Here is a 15,578-nt window from a genome sequence, read left to right as displayed (position 1 = left end):
TCAGTTTCTTAAGATGTGACATTTGTGATGTGATCTTGAAAACAAGATCAGCTATAGATTATATTTAACTCCAAAATAAATGTAAAAGGTGGAAGATAAAAGTAGAAGATTCCATTTTTGGCACTATTAAAAAAATAATGTTTTTAGCATGGAGACAAGCAATACGACTTCTTCCTTTGACCTTGCTTTTTTTCTTCATTATCCTTGAGCTTTACCCTCTGCTTCCATTATAGGAAATTGATGGAAAATCCCTGCTACTGATGACAAGAAATGATGTGTTGACAGGACTTCAGTTAAAATTGGGGCCTGCTCTGAAAATCTATGAGTATCACGTAAAACCTCTGCAGACAAAGCATTTAAAGAACAACTCTTCATAGTATAGTCAAATTGGGGTCTTGGACCTCAAAAAATACATAATGACATAATTTAGTTTCATGTGATGAAACTTTGTAAACAGAATACATACATGTGTATATGTAAAGAATCTCAATCAAATGAAACGTTATCCTATTGGATAGACTAGGCAATCCATCGGCTGACCTGAACTCAGCCAGGAGGAGCGAGGACATGTGGACAGGATGGTTTACCTTGTGGAGTTTGTCAAATAGAATGATCTTTGATGAGATTAGACAGCCCTCCCCACAAAGAGGATTTTCTTCATAGTTTGCTTTCCCAAATTCCTGAAAAAAGAATCGAATGGTATGAGCATCTTTCAGTTACAGATGTGGGAAGATCAAAAGCAAGAACTTGGGGAGGGGGAGAAAGAGAAAGGGATTGTGCCTCCCTTGAATTCCTCTGCTCCTTAGAGCTTGTGTTATTTGGATGGAATTGCCGACACCCTTTTTTGTAGAGGGTCCTCCACTTGACCTTATTAAGGTTTCACTGGGATATACTGCGCTGTTTGAAACGGACATGCATCATGGCCCCTTCAGGAGCAGACTGTAGCTCTGAAAAGAGAAATTCTGTTGTATTTTGGGGACATCCATCCATCTTCAGCTAGCTTTCATGGGGGTAATGGTATTTTCTGCATAGATCTGCTTTAAAATTGGTTCTTTGTTTCTGAAGAAAGCATTTTTTTTTCACTTTATGGTTTGTATTTATAATAATTTGTTTCTGAAGAAATTTGCCAAGAGTTATAGATTGAAAAGCCTTGTTACTAGTACAGAATATTTTTATATATATATTCCTTCATGATGGTGTAATATTTTTTTAATTGCTCTGATGCTTTGTTTGATTTCCAATTTGAGTACTTGTTTTTAAGAACTTGAAAAAGTGGGCTTGCTACATCTCTGTTCAAAGAGACATTTGTTCAATCTCTGTGTGTCAATGCCTTGTTGAATTGGTGCTTTGTGGTCACAATAAAGCATTGCTTCAGTTTATTCCTAGTGTATTTATTTTTGATCTTTTCAGTTTGGTTGCCTCTTTGGTTGGGCTTAAGGATTAAGGTAACTCCTTGAAACCATGGAGAGAAAGTTAAGCCTTCTTTAAAAAATAAACGTTAGATATTGAAAACATATAGATCTATATGTAGATTTATCTTCTTTATGAACTGAATTGTCTATTAGGCCTTATTCCTTACCCCCATCCAACAACCAAGTTTAGGTGTCATTTTAGCCAGTTTTTTTTTTTTTTTGCTGTAGGCCAGTGGGGGAAGGGGTGTTGTGGGGTTTTTTTGAAATTCTGATGAAAGCTTTGGACCCTCCCTCCAGATGAAAGCTCATATTCCCACATACAAAACTTTGCAGAGTTGATGGACTCCCCAGAGTTCCCTCTTTGCCCCCCTCAAGTTAATAGTCCTTATTTTAGAGAGTGTTATAATTCAGTCCCCTGTGGAGATATTTTCTCTAAAGAAAAGAAAGTCTAAAAAGATGAGAGTGAAAAGAAACAGAGGAAATGGTATAGTGAGTGGGGTTCAGAAATGTATTCCAAATTAATTCACATTTTTCCCCAACTAGGGATTGATCCCAGTGAAAGTGAAAGTGCGGCGTCCTAACCACTGGACTGCCAGGGAATTCCCTGAAACTTAAGGAATGCTTTGTTTTGCATAAGTGGGAGAAGGATTTACAAAAGAGACATTCTCCATCCCCAACTTTCCACAGTCTACAAAACACATAAGACCAAAAGGCAGAATATAGTAAAGTACTGTGAGGTGTGATAGTGGCAAAACAGGAGGACTACACCTGCTGGAGACCTGGGTTGGAAAGAAGGGACAGAAGATCAGACAGAAAGAAGATGGAAGGAAGGACAGAAAGAAGATGGAAGGAAGGACTTAACCTCTCTGAAGGAGTTTCCCACAAGTGAAATAGTGATGATGTTTGAGCCCTCTCTACTTCAAAAGGATAGCATGAGGAATGTCCGAGCCCTGCTTCTGTGCGTCTACCTGATTCCTTCTGTATTAGTTTGGAAAAGATTTGGCTGTGAATGATAAAAAAAAATTGCCTCCCTCACTACCCCACCAGGTAATGTAAACAAAACAGAAGCTTGCTTTTCTTTATGTAAATGTCCAGATAGAGGGGCTAAGGACAGTAAGGCCCTCCATGATGTTAGGGAAGTAAGTTCCTCCTATCTTTTTGCTCCATCATGCAGCTATTCATTCCCAGAATCATTTCACAGCCCAAGATGGCTGCTTCAGCTCTCACCATCACCACTTGAATTCCAACTAGTGGGGAGAAGAAAAGAGAAAAGGAACATACCTCCTTCCTTTAAGAACACTTCCAAGAAATTGTAGTAAGAAGTAGTATTACTTCCTCTTATATTTTGCTATCCAAAATTCAGTCACATTCCCATACCTAAGCTGCAAGAGAAGCTTGTTTCTTAGAGCCGGTGGGCCCAACTAAAATTCAAAACTCCCATTATTCTGTAGACAAAGGAAAAGGGGTATTAGGGGACAATTTCCTGTTAACACTGTCAGCCGGCTGTTGAACACTGGGGAAAATGACACTGAAAGTGTGTATTTTTCTCTATGTATCTTCTCTATGCATTGTATTTTTCTCTAGATTTGAACTTGGGCTCACATTCCCTTCAGTCTCTGGATATTTTTTATCACAGTTACCTTTCACAGCTGTTGGAAGCCTTGTTCACTACTCCCAACCTAACTCAACTAATCATTAGACCTGGACTACTCTATAAATGCTTGTCAGAAAAAAAAAAAAAAAAAAAGGACAGGAAAATATCTTAATTGAAAAGCAAACTGAAAAATAATCAAATCATTCCTCAGTCTCTGTTGACAGCTTTCAGGCAAAATTAGCAAATTAAAGATAGTCTGCCTTTCTTATACCCAGAATAAAGGCCTATGACAGGCAGGCCTGAGTGCCTTGGCAATATCTGAAGGTGCTTTCCTCCCTCCCTCCTTCCCCCACCCCATCCAGGGAAAAGCAGTGTGATCAAAATAGGCCATAGAGAGAGGCTGGAAGTACTTGAAATTCAGCAGGTAGGCAGCCTTTGTCTCCAGACAGCTGTAAAACCAGAGATGTCTGATTTCTTTTCAGATCACACTGGATTTCTATTAATGTGATCTGGGTCTGCAACAAACAGCAAAAACGCATGCTACATAAGGAAGCAATGTATAAGTATAAGTGGGAATGAGCTTGCCTTGAAGGCAATATATTTTATGTGAGAACTGTTTAATGATGAATTTGATTATTCTCAACCAGAGGCGCAGACAGGATATCGGAATCACGAGGGATTTTAAAAAGCAATTGCCACTCCACCTCCCTTCCCCACATTTGAACCTCAGATCCAGACTCTACAAAGGACATTTAATGAATTGATTTATAGGCAAGGTCACAAACCGGTTGCTTTTCAGTAGAATCTAAGCTGACGTGTTTTCCTTTGGCCAGTGCAGTATGTGTATGTTTTTACAACTACATCTGTGTTCTTCTAAGTGAGGCCGAAAGCTCCAATTTATTACAGTCTCTTTACTTCCCTAATATCTTGCAACCAGCAGCTGCGCCCTTTTACACTAACTGGACTCTGATCTAAAACAAAGAACACACACAAAGAGCCTCCTTAGAGTAAGTTAATTCAGGAAGTAGAAATTGCATGTAGATTTAGCTGAAAAGAAAACATGCTGGCATATTGCATTGGAATGTGCAGCAGGCTTAAGCATCATTTTTTGATACCTAGTGGATAGGATGACAATGAAAAAGAGACCAGTTGGTAGCAGTCTTTTCATTTTGTCCTCAACAAATATCCTATGTGAGCAGGAATTTGTCCCTCTGAGCTTAGCATCCACTGTCAGAGGCACACAGTGTCCTTCTATTGCATTAGTGAAATATATCTTTGAAGGTATTTAATTTGAAAGTCTAACGACCTAGAGTTGCCCAACCACTCCCATATTTAGAAGCCGAATGCAAAAAGTACTTGCTGATGGTGAACCATCTGTCTTTGACGGTCATTACAAATGGGATCTGCAGGGGTCAGGTCTGGGCAGAGAGCCATTAAGTGTTTTCTGTAATGATTTGCAAGATGAAGTTAAATGTTCAAATACCTGACTGCTATAGGACTGATGTGCCTCTTAGAAAAAAACTTGTTAATTCTGCTTCTAAACCAGGAACAGAATCTACAGGAAGGAGAGAGCATGCAATGGGTGCATTAATGAGCAGCTTGTTAGCTTCATGCTGTAGCTCTGTAGGCAATTAAGTATTTTGTGTACCATTTCTGGCCAGTACTGGCAGTTCTATACAGAGAGAAAGAGATTAAAATGATCACATCCAGGCTTATTTGGTGACTGTGGCTGCCGTGTCTTTGTGAACCTCAAGAAAATAGTGTCTAGTCTAACAGAGGGGCAGAATAATGGAGGACCCTGTGAGCAAAGCAAGAGCAGTTTTTGGCTACCCACAATAGGTAGCTAGGTTGATGTCTCTTTACCTTAGTTGGACCGGGTGTTCCTGTTTACAGTTGTCTTTAGGGAGAAATCACAAAAGCTGAGGATACCAGGCAATCTCCAAATAAAAAATATGTCCTTCTTCCACAGAATAAGTAAAGTGGATTATACTCTATTTTATATACTGGGAAATAGACAATTTGAAAATAAGACTATAAAATTTATCAGAATATAAATGTATTTTGAGGAAAACTCAGTAACACTCTTCAAACAACCAGCAGTTCCTGCCTTTAAGAATGAATGTTTGGGGCTTCAGAATGTTTGGTGGTGCAGTGGTTGAGAATCCGCCTGCCAATGCAGGGGACACGGGTTCGATCCCTGGTCTGGGAAGATCCCACATACCGCGGAGCGACTAAGCCCCGTGCACTACAACTACTGAGCCTGTGCTCTAGAGCCCGCGAGCCACAACTACTGAGCCCACGTGGCTAGAGCCCATGCTCTGCAACGAGAAGCCACCGCAATGAGAAGCCCACGCACTGCAAAGAAGAGTAGCCCTCACTCGCGGCAACTAGAGAAACCCTGCACGCAGCAATGAAGACCCAACACAGCCAAAAATAAATAAATAAATTTATTTAAAAAAAAAAAGAATGTTCGGGCCAGTATCCTCTCTGCTGTGCCAGAACCCAGTGACACCAGTTGAAAAGCACTGTGGTACAATGGTGGAAGCACTGGGGCTGCTCCAGAGAGTTCTGAGCATGAATCCAGCCCCATCATTGACTTGACATGGGAACTTGGGTAAGTTGTACGGCTCCTCTTAGCCTCAGGTACCTCACCTATTCTCTAGTGCAGATACAGAGAGCAAAGCAGCACTAGCCTGGCACTGTCCAATAAAAATATAAACATGAGCCACATACGCAATTTGAAGACTTCAGGTCTTCAAAATCCACTGTGTATTTTATACTTACAGTACATCTCAGGACAGACAGCCTCAGTGTATCAGTTAGGATTCGTTTCAGTTGACAACCCAAATAACAGTGACTTAGACAAGACAGAATTTCTCTACAGTATATATGAGGTCTCAAGGTAAGCAGATAAGAGTTGGTATGGCTACTCCATAATCGTTGGGTCCCAGTCTTCTAGAATTTTGCTCTACTATCCTCAACACATAGCTTCCTATGTGGTCCATGATGGCTGCTTAAGCTTCAGTATCACAATTGTATTCTAGCCAAGAAGGAGGTGGAGGAGAGAAAGATACCTATTATGAGAAGTTTCATACAGCATTTCCACTTGCACCTCTTTAACCAGAACTTAGTCAATTTGGCCATACCTAGCTGCTAGGAAGGCTGGGAAATCTAGTCTTTCTTTCAGGCAGCCAAGTATTCAGCTAAACAAGGACAGAAGGATGGATACTGGGGGGAAGCTAGCAATCCTTCCATAGTACCAATCTCATAAGGTTGATGGAGGATTGATTGAGAGTACATTGTACAGTCATTAGTATTACATGACGAGTGCTTTAAAGTGTGGTTTTATTACTATGATCTCACTCCATTTTAAACCCAGCCCAGTCCCAGAATTAACAAACACATGCTAAACTCCAATGTATTGTTCATCTGGTACACCCTAAGATTACTGAAATATAAAACAATTACTTTCTTAGGTCCTTGGATATTGGGTGGTTCTAGATGCTTTATCTTCATAAAGGCACATAAAAGGAAAAAACTTGCATAATTTAAGCGCCATGAAAAATTGTTATGCTGAGTTAAGGAAAATGTGCTCAGCAAAATGTATATAAGCTTTTATTGGTCCCCAAAGACATAGGGAAGTTAGTTTGAGGCATTTGGTGCATTCTAAATACATCCTCTTCCTAATCCAAAATGAACATTCAATGACATTCAAAATGGTTTTGTGAGACAAAGGAAAGGGAGACCTCTGATACCTTTGTGATTTTAATGAAGACGTGTGGGTCAATAATAAACAGCAAAAAAAATTTTTTTAATAAAATTTTTAAAAATCTCAGTAGATCTGCATTAATTTGAGCCAATTAGGTTGACATCAGTTTGTCTAATTGTCTATTTGGGCTGATTTTATAATGAATTTTTAATGCTAACGTGACTTCTCCCAGCCACCAGAACGTCTGTAGGCTATTCATCAGCCTTCTGTATGGTGTGCATGTAGAATGCAGAATAAGTTAACATTGGCCTAATTCACACATAGTTAAAAGGGAAAACTGGAGATTTGAATCCACAGAAGAGGAAGGGAGCACTGGACCTAGGGGTCAGGAGACCTGTGTTCTAGTCCTGGATCCACTGCCGACTTATCTATATAAGACCTTGTACGAGCCTCTTAACCTCTCTTGCTTCAACTGCCTCCCATGTAAAATAAAAGGTTCAACTAGAAGTTTATTTCAGCATTCAACGTCTTTGATTTTCTAAGAATCCAATTATTTGATTTATATGTGTCACTGCTTCTCTCCACCATTCGATTAAAACTCACAGCATTGTCACATTTTACAATGTCATTTCCCCTTCATAAATGTTCTGTGGTTTCAGTCTGATTATGATTCTCTCTTGGCTGTGTAGTGGGCTGGAAACAGCTGCCTTTCTTGAGAATTGTCAAATTTGCTTATTGTACAACCCCGTAGCTTTCGCTTTAAACTACTCTCACTTTAAATCCATGGTGGAAGTATCTCGTCTCTATGAACAGGACCTCTACACAAACAGAGCCTGGAGTTGAGAGGATGGGAAGGCACAAACTTCCCAAGTGGGTCACTAGGATGATGGTAAGTGGGGCCATTTCTAGTTTTACACTTTGTTTACCAGATCCACGTGTTCTACTTTTGGGAGACATAGCACCATATAAGAATCAAGTGTTTAGGGAATGTACTACATCCTGGGGGATGATACCCCATCATCACATAGTATCATCCCGAACCTGGAGCCCCAGTTATGCCTTTAAAAAACCACTCCATCACTATCAGGCCAGCAGCTTCTGGATGGTGCAGTATGTGCTAGGACAAGTGGATCATATGGTCATTTACAAACTGCCACATCTCCTTTAAAATAGGTATTTTGGTCCCTTAGTCTGAGTAATGTTATGCAAGATTAATGTGTAAGCCCTTGGACAGTGCTGCTGGCTGAGTCCCCACTGGCAGGAAAGGGAAACTTATATCCAAAATATATATCAATTCTAGTTAAGATGAGTCACTGATCCTTTCAGAGTGAAAAGAATCTATGTATTCAATTTGCTGCCAAGTAGCTGATTAGTCTTCTCAAGGATTTGTGCCATAAAGATCTCACTTGATATTGGTCTCTACCACTAGAAAGTTGGATATTTGTTAGCAACAGTTATGATCAGTAGTGGAAAGCAGGATTCCATGCTTTTGGGTCCATGCATAGCCTCTGTCCCTGCCACCATGACTACTCTATTCATGAACTCATTGTGCCAGCACTGGGATTGCCAATGACAGAGGCCGACTGACATCAACTGGCCAAGTCATTCTGTCTACTTGATTGGCCAGTGCCTCTTCCATGGTTGATGCCCTTTGGTAGATGTTATGCAATACAAAAATATTCACATTTAATGACCACTCCCACAGAAACTTGTGCCCAGGTTTTAACTTAAAAAAATTTATTACCTACATTTCCTGAGAAAAGGGGGCAAGCCATGCCATGCAGGGCCACAATGGAAGCATAAGGTTTTGGTTAGGAGACAGAAGCAGAAGCTCGGGGAAAGCCTAGGTTTTGTTGGGGTAACCGCTGTAAAGACCAGGCAGGGCAGAGTAAATAGTTTAAGGTTGTCTGGTTTGAATAATTCCAGCAGGCTTTTGGGGCATAGGGGCTATCTCTAGCTCTCTGGTTCCTGGCCTTGGGTTGACATAGGGCAGGGGAAGTATTGGCTTGGTGTTTGATTGTTCAATAAGGAGGTGGTTGACTTGCATATGAGAGGCATGCTGTCAAGTAAGTTGTTTTCTCTCTTTAGGTACTAGCTACCTGTGGGAGGAGCAATCTCTCCCTGGGTCTTTAAGGCCCCCAAGATGTCAAAACATAAAATACAGAAAATTAAAAACATGATTAATATACACAGATCCATTTACAAACCTCTTTTTTTCTCCCCAGCCTTCCAATCTTTCTCTTTTCAGAATCCTTACCAACCAATCAGGGCATTTGCCACTGCCCATGAGTTTATATATTATCTAAAACCACTTTTTTCCCCCAAAGTAGATGACCCTTTGGGGCATTTCCTGAAGCTTTATTCGTTAGAAGGATTTCCCATCACCACTGTCATAAGAAGAGTGTGGCTCTTACAGCCACGAGAGGTGCTGAAGCAGTGGTGTATGACATGGAGATTGGGGCCATATGCCTTTCTTGTGTCCTGTAGCCCTACTTGTGCCTAGTCCTGGATCTATCACCTCCATCTTACAATGGATTGCTGCTAGGCCGCCAGGCGGTAATACTTGATAGGTTTGATAGAAACCAGCTCCACCACAGAATCCCTTGCTTCCCCTTAGTCAGACATTTGTCTTTACCAAAACCCAATAACACACTGGGAGCTATTTTTCAAATGGTCAGTAATTCTCTGCTACAGATAGTATAGACTTTCTCTAGAATCCTAGGAGTCTGTCTTATAATTTTCCTACTGGGACTTACCATAAATCCCATATCTTCCACAATCAGAGACACCTCTAATAGCATAAGCTCTGCTGACTCATATGGCCCAAGTAGCAGGAATATTCGTACCCAGCCTGGACCTGTTGCAGAACCTTTTACTGCTCTGGGCCCACACAAAACTGGAAGCCCTCATGTCACTCAGTAAATGGGTTGGGTGAATATTCCCATTGGGATATCCCAGTGGAACATGACGCCTCTGAAACCTGGAGAGACTACTAGGCACAGTGTTTTCTTCTTCGTGTTAGAAAATTTGAAATGCAGTAATGTGTCCTTTATTTTGGAAGGGATGTCCTGGAATGCCCAAGACTAGGGATCAAAAACATTTTCTATATAGGGCCAGAGTAAATATTTCAGGCTTTGTGGGCCAAACAGCCTGTTATAACTACCCAACTCTGCCATTGTAGCACAAAAGCCACCACGACAATATATAAGGAAATGGGCATGACTGTGTTCCAATTAAAACTTACAAAACTAGGTTGTGGGACAGATTTGCCCTAGACCACTGGACTGCTAAAAACTTCACTAATATGGTAGGCCTGCGATGGGTTTCTCTACCATTCTCCAGAGAACAAATGTCACTTTTGCTCTTCCAGTCCAATTAACATGATATTATGGATACAATGGACCAATGTGATGTTCTGAGGAATGTCCAGATGGTCCAGGTCACATATACAAATAGTAAGAGAGTTAATGTAGTCCTAGGGCAAAACCATAAACGTATACAATGATCCATCCCATGCAAATGGAAACCACTTCTCTTCTTCCTTGATTGAAAGTCGGATAGGTTTTATCCCATCAGCACCCTCAGTATCAAGTCCCATGTATAATCCTCCAGATCCTGTATATATTGATCGAGTCTTTGCTACTCTTTTGGCCTATAGTCCCTTTCCTCCTGCAGCAGGCCCAGCATGTCTCTGGGTAGTGTACGATGTGAATTGATCCTACTTATAGGTCTGGTAGCCTGGAGGGGAGGTGGGGATACATCTCAAGGGGGCACATGTTTCCTTGCCAGGCAGAAGCCTCAGCCTTGTCTTCAGGCAAGGAGTGCAGTGCTAGCTTTTAACAGGGAGGATTAGGTCACTTCTGCAGGTCCAGAGAGTTGAGGGAGATCTGAGGATTCAAGATTTCAGATGCATCACTCAGGACCCTAACCTTGGGGTGGCAGACCTGTCAGGGTTGAAAACTCAATCTTTCTTGGAGCTCTGCTTTTCTTAGTTAAGTCCTGGGCCCGGTCCTAACTTTTTCTGCCATCTGGCTGTATCAGCAACATCTGATATATTGCCCCTGCCAGTATATTCCTGGCCTCTAGTATCACATCCCAATTCAACTCTGGTAAAAGTTGTCACAATGGCATGACTACAACATTCCAGGGGCTCACTGCCAGCTGGCCAATGGGTGTCCCAGCTCCTAAAATCCCATTTTACAGACCCCTTCCTATACCCTGCTATCACAGATAGTCTTGCCCATGAAACACATAGTGAGACCCTGAGATTTTCATGCAGGACGTTTAGTGAGGAGTGCTCTCCAGAACAATGCCTGTGAGCAGACAGGGAAGCAGGATTGAGCAGAGGGAGAATTTGAGCTATGATGCATTTGCTGAAGCCTCAGCCAGTCAGGAGTTATAGAGCTGGAATGCCCCTGATGGGTTGTCTCAATTGAGGTTGTCTCAATTGAGGCAAACAAAATGAAGATTTTGTTTCTCCCACATTGACCAGCACTGGATATGAGCTGCTCCCGGGGAGTGGCTCTAAACTTGGGTGAGACAACCTCCTTCAGCCAAGGGCAATTCCTGCAGAGGGAGCCAACTATAGGCCATCAGAGACCAACACTTCTGCCATCTGAGTGCTTTGGTCCCAAGGGAGACCTGGGTGGGTAATATACCACAGCATCTTTAATAGGAGCTTTATCACCCATTTTGTGTCCATGGGGGAACCATTACCACACACTGGAGACAGCAGAGCAAAAGATGACATGAGCCCGAGTTGCCAAATCAATCCTGGATAGCTTATCTCTAAACTTAATAAGAAGGCCTTTCCGTTTAAGACACTGTAAGGTATTCAGTTGCTGGCAACCAAAAGCATTCTAATCCACGCATTATCTCAGTTAATCCTCAGTTACTCTGAAGTAGGTATTGTTACTCCCATTTCAAAATTAGAGAATTAAAGTTTAGGGTAACTTCTCCAAGGTCACACAGCTTAGAAATTGGTGGAGCCTAGTCTAAAATATCACACTATCTAAATCCAAAGTCCATGCTCTTTTCCATTTTCAAAACATCTATGTGATCAAACTGGGAAGGGGATGTGACATCCCCAGATCTGAAAGGAACAGTAGCCTGTGTGGAGCTAAAGATTCAATATTTACCAGAAAAGCTGCCCTCAGGAAGCTTACTCTTCCCTGAGTGGTGGCTCCAAAATCCTGTGTCTACAACCTAATTGCCAGAACCTATAAGTATGACCTTATGTGGACCTCTGTAGTGGTCATTAAGTTAAGGATCTTGAGATGATGAGAACACGTTGGGTTGTCTGTGTGGGCCCTAAATCCAATGACAAGTGTCCTTATAAAGGTCAAACAGTGGAGACTGACAGGAGAGGTGATGTAATTAAGAAGGCAGAGCTTGGAGTGATGCAGCCTCAACCAAGGAATCCCTAAAGGTACCCAAAGCTAAAAGAGTCAAGACCATCTCCTCTTAGCACCTTTAGAGAGCACAACCCTGTCAACACCTTGATTTTGGACTTCAGGCCTCCAGAACAATAAGGGAATAAATTTCTATTGTTAGGTACACCACGAAGTTTGTGTTACTTTGTTACAGTAGCATCTGTAAATTAATACATCTGCGACCATTCTTTTATTCTAAACACACATATATCCTTTCTCATATAAAGGTAATCAGTATGCCTTTCTTCTACATTTGATTGAATATATTCCTTATGTGGTAAATTTCTAATGGAATCCTTTATACTTTAAAGACAGAGTGTAAACTTTTTCCTTAACAGATGTTGAGCATCTGTAGAGATGTGAATGAATGTTTTGCTGAGAAGAAGGTCCATAGCCATTATATGTACAATAGGGTCTCCATAGAATCCAAAGAACATTAAGAATTTCTGAGAAAGAGTTGGGCAAATGGAAGAATGAGAGGCACCTGAGCTCTGGGAGAAGCAAGAACAAAGACTATAAAAAATAAAAGATTCTAGTATTTGGAAGCAGGAATAACCCAGTGCGTCTGGTCAGAAGACTGGAAATCCATGTCTTTAGAAATAAGCTTTGGTTTCCTCATACATGCAGGTGAGGAAGCAGGAGTTACAAAGGTTTCATAAAGGAGACTACAAAACGAGAAGTCCAGACAGCCCCAAGTCCAAAGGAAAGAGAGTGCTTTCTCTGAATAGAGGGTTAGGTGGTTAGAGAAATTCAGATTTTTGCAGTTGAATCTCGCAGGTGATTGAAAAGGGTATATTCTGTTTCAATGACAAAGTAAAATGTTGTCTCAATAGTTATTTCTATTATACTGGGGGGAAAAAGGGAGAAAAAGCGGGTTACTAAGAGTAAAGAATGGTATGAACTTAAGTCTAACTGTAAAAAGGAAAGGAAGGGACATTTTCTGAGCCTGTCTCTATGAAAACCTATGAGATGAGATTTAGAGGATTTGGAATAAGTCTTAGCCAGAATGTTGGCTGCCAAAACCCCAAGCCCCATGTGACAGCTGCTCCACCGAGACCATGCAGACTGCCTCCCAGGTAGTGAATGGGCTAGAATCGCCTGCTGTATTCCTCTATGAAAGTACTTGAGGGGTTGGGCTAAACGTGGCGATGAGAGGGAAAAGTGCTGTGAGAGCAGCTCTGCTTCCCAGAAAATTGGAATAGAGTCCATGTGACCCTCCACAACGAAATTACAAAGTGTTTTGATACAAATTACCTCACAGGTGTTTGCAGCTCAGGACAGCCTGCTCCTCTGCCAGTGCTGAGAGGAGCAGGTGAAACAGGAAACCTGGTTTTCTGCATATAATTTACAATTCTAACCACCAAAAGACATCTATTGGGCTGCACCCTGCAGGCCTGCAAGCCTTGTAATTGCCCGGCCTTGAGACTGAGGAAAGAGCCGGGAGACAGTGACAGAGGCATCAGTGGCTTATTGGGTAGGGGATAGGGGGTCTTACACGTCCAAAACAAAGGGTCCACCGCGTCCGGCAGATGGCAGGCAGGACATGGCGGCGATCTTCGCTTCTTGGGGGAGAAGGAGGCTACCGTTTATAGGGGGAATTGACGTCAGGTTGGCTCATCACTTACCTGGGAAACCAGCAGCTGGGGCAGGGGGCAAGCATGTAAGCAGTTACTGATTAAGCCCTATGATTCATAGGATTGGATGGTCACGGGAGTGAAGCAGGGACTGGCTGAGCAGGGGACGCACAGAGAGCAAGAGAACAGCCATCTGGAGGGGCTGACCACACGCTCCATCCCCACGCACCCTGCATGGCCCTAACCATCTGGGTCTGCCCCTCTTCTGCAGTACCCCTGGGATCAGGTGTGTAGAGGTGCACTGCAACCAGATGCCGCAAATGCAGCACACACGCCAGCAGCTAAGGAGTATCCACAGGAAGCCTGGCACTTATGTCAGGTGTCCCTGAAGTCCAGAGGAGGACGACAACAGCGTCTCACTGTCGACCCAGAAATCAGACTCGTTTTCAGTGAGGCCACCACTGCTGCCCAGTAGGAACAGATTCCCTCCGCTCAGACTAGGGACGAAATGTGAGATGTTTAACAGGCACGATACCGGGAAGATCGTGACCGTTAAGCGACCTACAAGCAGTAACAGCGTTCTAGACGACACCACCCCTGCCTGTGCTCTTGTCCTGGCTGGCAGCGCCATCCCGTCTGTCCGCCCTCAGTGCCCACAGCCGGTGCCGAGGCTGGGAGGGGTGGTGTAACAGCAGACCACAGGGTTAACACAGCAGTGCCTTTCTCAGTAGGGCCCGGGTTACTTACCTCAGTAATCTCGACTGGGGCCAGGCAGAAGACAGGGGAAACCGGCAAGTCCTTCCTAATCCTGTTGCCCACAGGGTGGCAAACTCAAACCACCGGGGGCTTACCTGCCAGTCCCAGGGCCTTTCCGTGGTGGGCTCCCCTGGGCGTAGATCCTGTGGCCAGGGCAGAAGCGAGTTATTGTCCTGACCAATAGCTGGCGGTGGTCCTTCCATGGTCATCAGTTGAACTTGGATGATGTGGACTAATTGCCTCTGGGTTAACATGGCGGAGGCACTGGGACAATTGCTCCTGGGGTGTGTCCCTGTGTTGGGAGCCTCAATTGTTGTTGAAGTCGCCCATTCCTCCTTTCGATTAGCCCGGCAGCAGTGGGGTCTTAAGGCAGGTGGAAACGCCAGTGTATGGTGTTTTTATCAGCCCATTTCTGAACTTCATGGCCAGTAAAGTGGGTTCCTTGGTCACTCTCAATGTCCACGGGCATCCTGTATAGCGTTCATGGCTGTTTTAGACCACAAAAAGCGGTTTTTCTCGTTGATGACTTGGGTAGGCCTTTTGTAACGTCTCCCACCGGTTGTAAGGCACTGTAGGCCGCATATGGCTGCCGTTCCATCTGCTGTATCCTGGCTCTGCCCCCTTCCAGAGCTGGGGCCGGAAGTCCAAGGGCACCTATTGTTTTGCCGTTGCCACAGGCCCCAACCAAACCCTTCCAGGTAACTGGCCACGTCCATTTCACAAGCCTGTCCCCGAGTAAAGCCTCTGTCTGTAACTGTTTAGGAGTGGGGGGTCGGGGGTTTGCTTGTGTTTTGTAGATAATCCAGGTCGTTGCATTTTGTCTGTGTTCACCAGCCACCCCCATGCAGTCAGATGAGCCATGAGCACGGGGCTGGAAGTATCGTCAATGTAATGGAAGAGAAAGACGTCTCTCATGGTGGTCGGCTGCCACAGGGCCCCGCATGCTAGCGGTCAGCCACCTCCGGGGTACCCCCTCAACTTTCCGTTTCCTGCCCTTAGTTCCTGACATCTTGGTGCTCACAGGAGTCTCCTTGGCCTCTTGGCTGACTCGCCAATTGTTGGGCTGCACCAGCAGGACTGCAAGCCTTGTAGTTGCCCAGG

General features: G+C 43.3%; 1 protein-coding gene across 1 annotated transcript in view; it reads left to right on the top strand.

Moving 5' to 3' along the window:
- Positions 1–377, top strand: part of SAMD13 (sterile alpha motif domain containing 13) — a 46,918-nt gene extending 46,541 nt beyond the window's left edge. The window contains exon 4 of the mRNA XM_060142515.1: positions 234–377. Within this exon, the coding sequence (XP_059998498.1) occupies positions 234–377 (144 nt within the window). The remainder of the gene's footprint in view (positions 1–233) is intronic.
- The last annotated feature ends 15,201 nt before the right edge of the window (positions 378–15,578 follow it).

This window comes from Lagenorhynchus albirostris, chromosome 2 (assembly GCF_949774975.1).
Source record: "Lagenorhynchus albirostris chromosome 2, mLagAlb1.1, whole genome shotgun sequence".
Lineage (NCBI taxonomy): Eukaryota > Metazoa > Chordata > Mammalia > Artiodactyla > Delphinidae > Lagenorhynchus > Lagenorhynchus albirostris.
Note: the sequence above shows the minus strand (reverse complement) of the source record. Positions and strands in the feature narration are given on the sequence as shown.